We start from the raw sequence: 14,003 nt of genomic DNA, 5'->3' as shown, positions 1-14,003 counted from the left end.
GTGACTAAAATAAATATCAATTTACTTGGCTATTTTGGCAGCCAACATATAGTTATTTCATTGTACTGTGAACAGTTCATAAGCAACGTATCATGGATACTATGAAAGCTGTATTCGTTAGTTCGTTATTTTTGATTTCGTCCATATCGGCTCAGAAGGTAAAAACAAGTCTTTTTGTTTATTTTTTCTTTAAGGATTTTCTTTATCTATACGTTATCGTTTGGAATTCAACGGAACGTAATGATATTTTTATCATTTCTTTTTGTTTTTATATGGTAAATATGTATCTAGGTCACATATGCTTATATAGTACACCAACCAAATAACCTATTTGTTATACTTTTCTAAAACTGTTCATTACATTTTCTTAATTCTGTTTCTTTCTGATTGGTTATATGTCTTGTTATTCTCTGAATTTGAATTTTGATCAAGGGGACGAGAAATATATGGAGCAGGCGAAAACTGATATGCAGATGTAGGGGGTGTGGGGAGGTGCGGGGGTGGGTGGGTTGGGGTAGAGGTATTTGGTGATGAAAGGTAAAGATTACTCAATTTAATTGATTGCATTCGCTAGGTTTATGAAGAAATAAGTTTGTCTGAAGGTCAAGGCAGACGCTATAAACACAAAAGTGTAGCATCGTTTGAACGGGATGGTATAATACCTCATGTTTAGTTCATACTCATACAAGAGATGGGGGGGGGGGACTGGTTCGCTGGGGTCGGATACCCCCCTCTAGAACCCCGTCAACAAATTCAAACAAATTCAAAAAACAAATTCAAACCATTTCCATGTTCATAGGTTTTGATGCTTCAAATCCTTTTAAATCTCCATCGTTTAAATTCGTCCATTCTATGTTCGGCAGTATAGGCTATATAAAGCGGGTACCATTCTAAGTGCCTCACATCCTATCCTGCTGTAAGGTCGATGGCTGACTACACGGCTTCGTAACATATTTCATTGGTTAAACAGCCATTCGTTTACACTGAAGCCTATTGGTATGCGGTAAAAGTAACACAATTCCTTTGACCTAGCGTTAAGAAGTTACCACAGTATTAACAATCTTTTCATTTTGTTTTGCAAATAATAAATTGGGAGACATAATGAATGCATCATTCGATTTTTGTAGAGTTTACAGAGTGACCAAAAAGAAGGCACATACTAAAAAAATATATACTAAACAATAAAAAATAAAAAGCTAACGAAAAGTCACAGGGGAGTTCACCCCACCCCTTCTCATCCCCAGCATGATTTAGAATATCATATATTTGTTGCGTAAATAAAATTGATCTTTAAAAGCTTGATCATGTTCATTAAAAATAAGAAACTATTTGTAGGTCTATCCGGTATACTGAAATGTCGTGAAGTTAAATGTTCTTTGCAAGTTAGAAACGATTGCACCTTTTTTTTGCATTTAAGCACCCTTACTGATACAAATGTTTCTGCAAAAAAAAGTGCAACTCCCCTTTTCTTACACCCCTCTTCCAGGCCGGCAGTCCATAACTTCAACATGTGAACCACTTCCCCTGATATGAGAGCTTGCTTGTACATGCAGCTTGATCAGTTATGATCGAAACCGAATGGAATGGATGAACGGGAGGATGGGGGAGGGGGGGGGGGGGTGTTGGAAGGTGGCGGGAAGCCTGATGATCGTCTCCCTAGCCACACAAAGTTTTATAAGGAGGTAAAGGCAACGCTAATTCATACGTAAACTCGCGTCATTTGTGGACCTCCGAAAATTGATTACTTCATAACTGCCTTATGAGGCTTTCTGATGAAATAGCATATCTTATCTACATGTAGTTGATTCTATATTTTTTTCATGATTGTAATGTTTTGTTTTATGTTTGTTTCTTCTAACAGCCTAAGGTGCTCCTCTTTCTAATTGACGGACTGCGCTATGATCAATTCGGATATGAGCTTCCTGCCTTTCACAACGTCGAGATGAATGGAGTGCGAGCAGAATGGATGGATGGAGCATTTGTGTCACTTTCTGCACCCAGCATGTACACCATCGCTACAGGTAAGTGTACTGACCCCTCGCGGTACCCCGTATATACATCATTTCGAAAAGTGAGTGCATGCATTCACTCTCTGTACCTTTGTCTGACCTGAGTAAATTACACAGTCTCTGTGTCCCTAGTTTGGACATCATTGCCTCTTGTGAGGACTTACAACCTCTGTCCTCTGTATGCAGATCATCGCCAATGGCGAGTACTTACACATTTCATGTCCACATAATGTACAGCAGTGTCAATAGTGAGTATTTATACTCCTACCCTAGTATGGATAGCGTTCACTCGTTTGAAAGCTTACACACGCACCCCCCCCCCCTTCCGGTGAAGACAACATTGAAGAATAGGTGCTTACATTTTCTGTCCCCTGTTTGTCCCTGGTGTTCAATCATTGCCTCGGGCGTGTTCGTGCACTTTTTGTTCCCTGTATGGATGGTAGTATACCAATGTTGAGAACTGATACGTCCTGTCCCCGGCTTAGACAATAGTGCCCATGTGAGGACTTATACACATTGTCCACTGTGTGTTTAAGTGCGCCGTGACTGAAAAAGGCTACTTGCTATGAAAATTCAGCATGTAAGATTAACCACCGCGCTGAAACATACTGAATGTACCCTTAAAATGTTAAAACCATATATGCAAATATTTAACAAAATATAATGAATATTAATGTTGCTATTTCAAAAGGTCTGCATCCGGAATGTCACGGAGTAGTCCATAACCTCTACTACGATCCAGAAACCGGAGCCAAGACGACAAGTTACTCAGCAACACTCAATGTTTCCGAATGGTGGGATACCGGTGCCGAACCGATATGGGTAACAGCTAAGCTTAACGGTTTGTCTGTCGGGAACATCATGTACCCTGGCGGTATGAAAGAGGTCAAGGGTATCGTGCCGGACAAGATCATACCGAGTGACTCTTGGTGGTGGCGGAACATGCCTCTCTCTGATCGGATCGATTTGGCGATGGAATGGTTAATCGAAGATGATTTTGATCTCGTTCTTCTTTATGCCGATAAACCGGACACAATATCGCATACTTTCGGTACCGATTCTCCTGCTGTTAAGGCTTCTTTGGATATCATTGATTCCAATGTTCAAAAGTTATTCGACTTAATAGAAGAAAACGGTTTAACCGATATTCTCAATGTAATAATGGTCAGCGATCATGGTCACATCAACTTCCGACGGGGCAAACAAATCCGGTTATACGACTATATCAATGAAACCGATCTGGACTTCCACATGGCAAACTATGGACCAACCTTTCAGCTCCTTCCAAAAGAAGGAAAAATGGATAAGGTAAAGTATCATATGCTGACTTTTGTTATGTTTGATCTAGTAATTAGTCTACCCTGCTAATACCACCCCCCACCGCCCCGGATCGATGCTATAGTTCGGCCTAGTATAGGTCTAAGGACACCTTTATACAACAGTGTCCTAATCATTCTAATGCATATTAGAAATGATTTAAGTAGCTGCAACTCCCATCAAAAGTTGACCATTTTACAAGTCCTTTCTTAAATCTATTTTTATTGATGCATAGTCATTAGCTCATTATGCACATTGATGATGTAATGGGAGTGACTGCCTCATTTGATGTTATGTTATTCATTCCGTTTTTGCAACCGTGGTTTCAAAGCCACTGAACACAATTCAACACATGGGTTTGTGGCCTAAAGTGATTTTTAAAAATATTTTGTCTTCTTTGAAAAAAAGAACATCACATTATTCGAATGATATATGTGGGCTTGTTAGTAGGGAAACTTATTAAGGGCTAATATAAGACATTTTGATGAGCACAGCAATCCACGTAAAAGTTTGCACATATTGAATGCATGAGTTTCTCAGATTTATCAAAACTTCAAATGTGTATATCTTAGAAACAAAAAGAGCTTTTCGAAATATATCAGCAGATTTTGAATGATGTTATCACATACAACAAATCTACTGAATATGGGGCAAATTGGTTGGTAGTACTGTAAGGCTACCTTATATCACATGCGGCACCAATATTAGACGGGAAAATGTTAGTTTCCTGTTTAATGTGTGATGTTCGTTCTCAATGTAAACGGTGACCTCGTCTCGTTATAATCTGCTAGATTTCTTTGTTGCATTATGTGCTTAGGTTTCGACCTCAGCGGGTCTCCTTGTGTTAGGCCCCTGTACATGATGCAAGGTTACCGTCCTATCTATACGTCGGCTTACCTGGTATAGGGTATGCTGTTCGGTTCGACCCCCGTGGGCCAATTTGCTTTATATTCTGCTATGTTAAAATCCTCGACAAACCATTCAGCTTATATTTTATGCAGTGAAGCATCAACCTCAGCTTGTATAAAATGCTGGAAGGAGAGGATGGGGGTAGGTGGGGTGGGTGGGGGGGGGGGGGAATTGGTCACTCATGGGGATACATAACGCTTAATCAAAGGGCATCTTATGGAAGGGACGCGTGAAAAGTATGTGACAGAGAATATTGTATTCTCATTTAAATGATATAAACTAAAAAGGAAAAATGAAAAGTGCAAAAGAGGCCATGGTAAAAAAACTTGTCCCAAAGTGACTCAGGAGGCAGCTTATTTTAGACCTTTCCCTAATGGTTTCGAGTTGGTTAGCATCATGATTGATCTCTAGAGTAAGACAAAATATGTCACCAAAACAGTACTAGCATTGTTCGTTACAGGTGGCAAAACCCTGCACTGAAATGAAGACCTTCCCTTACTGGTTCCAACCTCTGGATATACAATAAGTGTCCATGGTCTATAGTTAGTTGTTAGGGTGTCAGTACATAAAGCGGAAGGCACTGGTTTCGAATCCCGGTGGAGGCTGGATGTTTTTACACTGTTCTAGATTTTCCAACTCATTACAATTTCAAATATATATTCACCTATATAATGTATTTTGAACAGGTGTATGACGCTCTAAAGGACAAAGTTGAAGGAATGAATATCTACAAGAAGGCAGAATTCCCAGAGAGGCTCCACTACGCCAACCACCCGCGGATATTACCAATCCTCGGATTCGTGGAGCCAGGGTGGTTTATCTACACAGTAAGTTACATTAAACTTATCCATCTCTGTGTCATGTGTAGAAGTAAGTTGGCCTGAAGTTTCGATCCTAGCAGGATTTTCTTCAGAGCCTGAATGACAAGTTACAGTAACAGAAGGGTCAAATACACACACACAGAATACAGAATAATGAGCAGGCTGAACACAAAAGAGATAGATGTAAGAGGATAGTAGACAATGGATGAAGTGAAGAAAGAAACCAACAGGGGCAAGAGGAGAGGTAGGAGATGAACTGTAGAGGGACAAAGAGAGGCTCTATAGTGGATAAGCAGTTTGCTAACAGTTTTGTTTTATTTTGATCTCTATGTCATCTCAGGAGTCACGTATGAGGTGGAAAAACTGTATTTTTGTCCACACTTTAAGAAATGAGGGAATTAACTATATAGGATTAATTAGGTTAACATTGTATTGATATAACTTTTCATGACACAATATCCTCTGCTACAAAGTCGAATTATAGGTGAGGGAAATTAGGCTCAGGGAGTGAAGTCTGAGTATAGAGTTTGTTTCTGTAAGGAGGCGTAGATGCAAACTGGTGCTATAAGTTGCATTATTTTAATACTTTTATGTATACTTTTAATGCGTGTGTTATTTGGAAGAACATTTTTTTTGGGGGGGGGGGTGGGAGGGGGAGCCACGTGTCCCCATTGTCCGTCCTCGTATGTATTAAATATGAAGTAATTCTGCCTATCAATCTGTTTGCCTGCCCCGTTTCGTCACGGATAATTTCTGTAATAGGTGGAGGCATATTTCCCTGCCACATCACTCCCCGGCCTCTGGTTGTACGCTACTATGTTATCTTACAACATGTGGTGTATGCTTAAACGACAAAACAGAGCGATCATGGTAAACAATGTGCGCGCAAATTTTTAATTTGTCCATATTAATGCAATATTGGAAGAAGCAATTAATGTTATCCGTAACATTTATACCATTCACGTATACCATAGCTGTAATAGATCAAAGTCACATACATGTCACCAGTTGTTGGTGTTCATACAAATACATCTGCCAGTAGTAAATAATTGAAATATCAACCTGCAAATTGTCTCGGATAATTAAGGATATTGCTACATTAGTTAATATTAATTATAAATATTCAAGTTCAAACGTAATACTTCAGCTATCATTTTTCAATTAAAAACAAATTTGGTGACTATAAATGTTAGCACTTTTTAAAAACAAAATTTTAAGCACATTTTAGCATAAATTTTAGCACCACTAAAAGTCGTTGAAATTTATTACAAGAATATATGATGGTCACACAACAAAAAACCTGTTAATTTTCAACGAGAAACGCTGCTTAGTGACATTATAAACATTTAGTCTTTCAAAGTCTTTATGAAATATTGATGGTCATTGTTTTTATTTCCATTAGAATATTTCTAATCGACAAACTGTGTTTCAGAGAGACGTCACATATTGCACACTTCCATTGTGTTTTCATTACTACAGGATGCGTTGTCCCTTCTCCTCCCAGATGAGAAGGATCCTTTGAATATTCAACAAGATGTGGATCGCATCTTTGGCTCTCAACACGGCTATGATACCAGGCATATGGCTATGAAGTCCTATTTCATGGCTAAAGGACCTTTCTTCAAAGAAGGGTACCGAGCATCTCCTATCAGTTCGGTAATATAGATGATTTTTATGATTATATTTTATTAATTATTATCTTTCAAGGTTTTTAATTTTCATTATAATGATAATAATAATTATTGTTTGGTTATCTAAAAGAGAAACGAACTAGACCACCATCGTTAACCTTAGATTTATATTACCTTTTTCCCTTTTTTCTCTTTTGTTCCCTCAAAATATTGAATGTACAGTAAATTTTAGCAAATTATTCTTCAACATTAGATAAGCCTTAGGTCATGTAACTATAAAATCTGTGATAAAAGTTTGAGTATTATTTTTTTTTACTATTTTGACAGGTTGACATTTATGGAATGATGTGTGACATACTAAACTTACCAGAAGCCCCCAATAATGGATCGAGGGCGCGATATGTTGACATGTTGAAAGAAGACCAAGAGGACAGTGCCCTCAACTTTACGTCATCGTGGCTGACTCTGTATTTGGCTGTTTTGACAATCTGCCTTTTGCTTAAAACCTAACCACGATGTTATTTAATATGCATTTTTTTGGGTAATTTTCATAACAATACAACCTTTTTTTAGGATGACAACATACGGCATGAATTAAGAAACACAATGTGCAAGAATATTATGAACAGTCGGTTACTTTACATGACATTGCACTTTTCAGTCTTTTTGGAAAGTGACGTAATCGTGACGTATGTGAAATACTGGTGGGGGTGTTTAGACGGAAATTTTACTTTATCTTGTATCATCTTTTATCATCAGCTAACAGTAATGATGTCACCGTATACATAGTGCGTTGGTTAATGGTCACAAAAGGCGTATACGAGTGCCAAGGCTTTTGTATGTTGGAAAATGAAATTGCTGTATATATATATATGCTATATAAATAGTGAGGATATTGCGAACATTATATTGTGAAATCATATTACTATGTGAACAAACATAACATGATCTACAGACAAAAATATATTGTGGTAATACCGTCATGACCACACCGCGGTATTGCGGTTGTGAGTGAATCACGTTGTTTGGTACATTTCTCCAGCAGGCTCTGTCTTGGCTGACTTTTCTTTAAAAAAAAAAAGAAGGACCGATTAAGTTAAAATACAGTAATTCTCCCCACCGTGAAGGTACAGGGCTCCCTCTATTAGATCTTATCAATTGTAAGGCATCCTTTAAGACTTCATATAGCACTAGCCATGTTTTTTCAGTTCTAGAGAGGTATTTGAAAGAACACACTACAGCGTTATTGAAGTACGAAAATGGATTTTTCATTTAATTTGTTCTTTTCCTTTACAGTATTCTAAAATTAAATAGCATATGTGCTTTCTCCACTTACGATGTTTCATATAATGTAAAGGAGTTCATTGAAGTATTACCAAATTCAAGAAGAAAAAGAAAAAAACAAGAAAGAGAAGTCGAAAACAGAAAAGCTTTCGTCGGAGTTGATTTTGTTTAATTTTGTTCAACCCAAATAACTTCAGAACACATTACAACTGCCGTTTTCCTTTGTGTGTTTTTGTTTGTCTTCAAGTTATCCTGTCTTGGAGAGAAAGTAGCAACACATAGGCAAAAAATAAATAAATAATGAAAACAATTTTCTTTTTAGATTTCTAGTCAACTAAATCTTGACTCGATTAATGTTATTTCATCGTTTCATTGTCTTGAAAATGTCGCCATTTTTATAATTAGATTTTGAAACATTTTACGCATGTGCCATGGAGAAAAGGAACAGTGAATGGCTTTCAAGATTTACACCAAGGCGCATCATCATAAAAATAACTAAGAACTTGCAAGTTTTACAGATTGAAGTGGACGCGTGAATGACATGGATTTACCAGAGGCTTTATTTCAAACATTTTCTTTCATGAAACGTTCAAATAATCATGAGAAAACTTACAAAATGTGATTTCTTTTGAGAAAAAATGCGAGAAACAGAACAAAAACATATCCGGCCATCTGTTAGTTTGTAAGTACAGAAACATTGCAATGTGTTAAAAGTTGACTGAGACTTTAAATGACCTTAAATTTACAAACGGAACGTATCATTTCTTAATTTATATTTTTTTCTCTCAATTATTTACATAGTGTTAGTTCAATTAGTACCTTCTATTGATTTAATCATACATTATTACCATGCTAGGCATGTCTCAAGACAGACAAATGAACGGGTTTATGATTAATAAGTAACATCCTAAACAGTTACTTTAATGATCAGATGGATTAATCCTACCTTGTGTTGTCGAAGATGAATTCATTTTGTTTCTGATGAGGTTGCATCGGAAGGACACCGCGAACTTCATCTGTTAACAATTGTGGATGAAAGCGATTCTCAACAATCAATCACAAGTCCTTTTATGCTAACAATAAAACCATTATCTAATATACAACGATACAATCACACATGCTAATGGATCGATTAACACCGGGTTGGGAAATCGTTGTGGCTTTGATGGGTTTCATTTGGATGCTCTATTTAACTGAAGTAATTATTATTTCAAAGACAAATCCCTATATTAAATATTTATGTTCTCACACTGAAATGCGATACTGAAAATACCGGAGTCAGTTGTGATGTGGTTACAACTATTAACACTTGGGTTCCTTGTGTAAACTTAACTTTAGCAGGTGCGTATCCAGGGGGGGCGTTGGGGGCGCGCGCCCCCCGGGTAAGGAAAAGAGGAGAGAAAAAAAGAGAAGAAAAAAGGGAAAAGGAGGGGGAAAAAAAGAAAAGGAGGAGAGGAAGGAAGGGAAAAGAAAAACAAAAAAAGAGGGAAAAAGGAGAAAGGAGGGAGTAGAAGATAGCCAAGACCTCGGGAAGAGAAAGATCCCTATTATATACACAGGGTAGCCAGTGACAGATCAAGGATTACGGAAGGGGTGTGCGCCTCACCCTACCCCTTACATCGACAACTCCATTTTTGACGTTTCCATTTTTCCTCTCTCACTAATGTATCTATATAAATACTATATATGGTCTATCATAACGCGTGTGTGTGTATGGACGCCTTAAACAATTGTAGAATTGTGCTATATGGAACCAACTGTGGCTGGTCTTGAACTCGACCGAGTCGTCGGGGAACATTTCGGGAAGGGGGCGACCGCCCCCCCCCCGAGCAAATTTTCTTTATGACATCGCTAGTAATTTCAAAATAGACAATGCTTAGATGCAACTTACAAGGCCTGGTAAGTGTCATTTCCAGCGATCTGGGAGGCATTTTCGGCCAAAAATTTTCTTGTACGCTTCGCGCCAACTGGTGGCGCTTCGCTTAGATAGTTTGCCTACAGGCAATTACTCGCTACACGCCCGTTCGAATTTGTAAAGCAAAGAGCAGATATAACATCATATCAGTGAGCATTGAAATGCATTTTCCACGATGAACAGCCTCAAAAACTGTCTATGTGTGTAGTCAAAGGCGTAGGAGCCCAATTGGATTTGGGGGCTGTAATGACTTGCCCGAAAAAAAAAACCAAAATTTTTCTTGTACGCTTCGCGCCAACTCATGGTGGCGCTTCGCTTAGATAGTTTGCCTACAGGCAATTACTCGCTACACGCCTGTTCGAATTTGTAAAGCAAAGAGCAGATATAACATCATATCAGTGAGCATTGAAATGCATTTTCCACGATGAACAGCCTCAAAAACTGTCTATGTGTGTAGTCAAAGGCGTAGGAGCCCAATTGGATTTGGGGGCTGTAATGACTTGCCCGAAAAAAAAGCCAAAATTTTTCGCGCGCGAAGCGCGCGTTCAACATATCGATGCCAATATCATATTAGCAAACATCGGTCATTACAACGCATGGCATCGTGTACCGCACGGTCCGTGAAAGTTGCACAGTATACCGCCAAATGCTAATGTAAACAACCAAATATCTTATGTAGATGGAGAAAAACCATACAGATCCATTTATGTCAAAACTCTCTTTTACAGTAGTAATGTCGGCCAAGCTTACAACTTTATTTTAATTACCACGGAGATCATTTTTAAGCTATTCATTGCTATTTATTTTTCTTTCAGGTGTCCGAAAAAAATTGGGTTGCGGGGGGGGGGGGGCTGCAGCCCCCGCCTCCTACGGGACCTACGCCTATGTGTGTAGTGTTCGGTTTCGATATACCTGATATCGCAAAAAACTCCTATTTTTCTGTTCCTTCAATTAAGTTTTACAATAGCCATTATAAGAGGTTGCAATATTTCTACACCAATAAATTAACTCTGTCGGAATTTTCGAAAATTTCCTCACCAACATTATTCATCATACTTTCCTCTACTCGTGCAATTTTGACCTGTCTGTTAGGGGTTCAAGGAGGTTTTTCTATATTGGTTATCCATAGATTGAATTTTCTGCAACATTATGGGTATGTTTTTAAGTGATTTTATTCACGAGAAATGGGAATTTTCAAATTCTCAACAAATAATGGGCTTAAAACCTTGAAAAGTGGGGCTTTCGGATATTGTGGGCCGTGACGTAGAATCACCTACAAAAGCAATGATCCATAGGACATGCAATGAGGTCGAACATGATGTGTGACTGGTGACAATCTTCAAAAAGGTTATGGATGGAAAAAAAAAACTTTTGGGAAATACTTGGTTCTCAGGCAAAAGTGTACATCTGGTTGCTCATTTTCAAGCCCGAGAAGTGCCATTTCCGGTGATCTGGGGGGTATCAAAACCAAAAAGTTTCTTGTACGCTCCGCGCCAACCGATGGTGGCGCTCCGCTTAGATAGTAATTCGCGCCCCCGGGTTAGGAAATCCTGGATACGCGCCTGTTTAGCGTCGACAAATCATACCCTGTAAGCATATAGGCTACATCGTATTTCACGTGTCTTTGCATGATAATAAAACCGTGTTTACATTATGGATATATCAATCAGTTACAAGACTTATATAACTCCTCTAGATTGTCCACAAAACTAGGTCTCCTTCCTGATAGAATACTGATAAACTTATAAGACTCTGAATATATTCATTATTAAACAGAGAGTGACAGTTACAATACAATAATTCAAATTTCGACATTCTTTTCGGAATTATCTCTCTATTTCGGGTCTTTAATGCTAAAGCAAATAATCGATTATGACATTAAAATTGAAATTGTGGATTATTCTTCGCATCTGGATTTCTACATTTTCCTTCAAATATTGACAAGCAAATAGTGTTATATATTTAGTTGTAACTTTTATACTGCCCGAAGTAGTCTGCAATCTACCATTATGCTTAAAGAGGAAAGTATGACCAATGCATTCTCCCATCAATGACATATGGATCAGAAATATGGACACTAACAATTAAAATGGAAAGAAAGTTAGCAGCCGCACAACATAACATGGAGAGGAGTATGCTTAACATAACATTCAAAAATCACAAAACCAATCAGTGGATAAGGGAACAGACAAAGGTACAGGATATAATGGAAGTAATCAAACATCGTAAATGGACATGGGCCGGCCATGTCACTAGAAGGGGAGATGGAAGATGGAGCACGCTAACCACTGTATGGACACCGCTTGACGGGAAAAGGAACAGAGGCAGGCAAAGAAAGAGATGGAGAGATGAAATACAGAAATTCTGGAATGAAACCAATTGGTACACACATGCAAGGGAGAGAGAGAGTTGGAGATATCATGCTGAGGCCTTCATCCAGCAGTGGATCGACAACGGCTGAAGAAGAAGTAGTCTGCATGTTATTAATCTAAGTCGCAATAAGTTACAGAGAAGCATATATTTCATTTCAGATATGAAAAAACATAATAGCTGCAGATCATTTTTTTTTTGTAATTGAACATGCAGCTAAATAAGATAAGGCTAAAGTATGAAAATATTGTAACATTATTCAATTACACAGTCACTTTTTTGATTCCAAAAGATGCTTACCTGTCGATAGCATAACAGATGCAAGATTTGAAACCAATCTTATGATTATCGAAGCTTTATAAATCTTCATTTTTCCCTTCCTTGTAGGGATTTCAGCAACACAGAGAAAGGAATAACTTGATTTAAACATACTTCAATAAATTCTCTCGACTATCAAACATTCGAAGCTACATGCTCTTTGTACCAGCTTAAACTAATCCGACGTATTGACTATCAATCGCGCTATTATTATTATTATTAAAACAGCCTTATAAAGCTCAGGTATTGTGAAATGACGTATGTCGCTCAAACATCCAATCAACTTAAGATTGGACAATGTCTGCCATTTCAGCATGCTTTTCCTCATCTCCAATTAAAGAAGCAGGGATTCGCGTGTAATACTATATGCTATTATATCGACAAGATCGTAAACAAAGACATATCCGAGAATCAGGAACATTGAAGATGAGTTATTCGAGACTGAAATCCGTAAGTCAGAAGGCATTTTGATTCCTTATTTCCTCACAATATTATGTGCAGTCATCTGATTGCTAGAACAACTGAGGAAAAAAGTACCTTCAGTGAAGAACCTGTAGCACATTAGAAAAGATTTCCAGAGAACTTGATCCTTGCAAAATTAGTACGCTGAAAGTTAACGAGAGTGTCATTGTTGAAAGGTTGAACACACTCAAAGCTGATTTACAGAGCAAATTGGAAAACTGTACATTAAAGTGTGAACAACTAGTACTTTCTCCATTATCAGAATTTAAGGACGGGTCTAACACACTCCACACTGAAAAGTTCATAGAGCTTTCTCTGCTTACGTAAGCAGTACAGTTGGAGTATAGTTTCTTGAGAAACTTGAGATGTTCACATTTCTGTCAGGTCTTCAAAGATGTTTTGGTAAATATCAGCTAGATACACTGTCGTAACTTTGCCTTATATAGTGATAGTTTCCTACGCCAAAACAGGAATAGTGATTGTAGGCTGGCATGGAGCAAACACCAAATGCCGGGGTATTCTTAGACAGACTTCTACACTTGTGTGAGGAAACACAAAATAGAGAGAATGACATAGTTTTTTCTAACCTGTGGTAAAAGTTTGGTTGTAGCATACAATGTTGAAAATGTCTGGGGAAATTTGAATTCGAGGACAGAATTCGTAGTTAAAATAGTGTGTAGTTGTTTCCTATCATATAAGAAAAGTGAAATTTTGAGGGTGGAATCTCCCCTTGTTTGAATATACGGAGACAACCTACCTTTGAACTAGTGTCTCAGACATATAGTATCTAGAATGGTTCCAGATAAGTGATACTAGCTATAGGGCACACGCCTATCATGCATGAATGGTGTAACATTAATTGATATTGTATTTTGCAAATTAGATATTTATTTTTTGTGTAATTGTGCTTTTGCGATTAATACCAAATCAGTTTAAAAATTTAAATAATTACTGTAAATGTAGCAAA

General features: G+C 37.8%; 1 protein-coding gene across 1 annotated transcript; it reads left to right on the top strand.

Moving 5' to 3' along the window:
* LOC139973208 (ectonucleotide pyrophosphatase/phosphodiesterase family member 7-like) lies at positions 1–8,075 on the top strand. Its single transcript, XM_071979726.1, has 6 exons — positions 1–158; positions 1,862–2,021; positions 2,701–3,317; positions 4,922–5,062; positions 6,536–6,712; positions 7,015–8,075. The coding sequence occupies exons 1-6, from the start codon at positions 93–95 to the stop codon at positions 7,195–7,197; spliced, it is 1,344 nt and encodes a 447-aa protein (XP_071835827.1). The 5' UTR covers positions 1–92; the 3' UTR covers positions 7,198–8,075.
* Positions 8,076–14,003: the final 5,928 nt, after the last annotated feature.

The sequence above is a fragment of the Apostichopus japonicus genome, chromosome 9 (assembly GCF_037975245.1).
Source record: "Apostichopus japonicus isolate 1M-3 chromosome 9, ASM3797524v1, whole genome shotgun sequence".
NCBI lineage: Eukaryota > Metazoa > Echinodermata > Holothuroidea > Aspidochirotida > Stichopodidae > Apostichopus > Apostichopus japonicus.
Note: the sequence above shows the minus strand (reverse complement) of the source record. Positions and strands in the feature narration are given on the sequence as shown.

Bases quoted from the DNA above. Each gene is read 5' to 3' on its own strand.
- LOC139973208 (XM_071979726.1), top strand. From the start codon at position 93: ATGGATACTATGAAAGCTGTATTCGTTAGTTCGTTATTTTTGATTTCG. The intron at 159-1,861 runs GTAAAAACAAGT...TTCTTCTAACAG, and splicing joins CGTCCATATCGGCTCAGAAG to CCTAAGGTGCTCCTCTTTCT. The intron at 2,022-2,700 runs GTAAGTGTACTG...CTATTTCAAAAG, and splicing joins CATGTACACCATCGCTACAG to GTCTGCATCCGGAATGTCAC.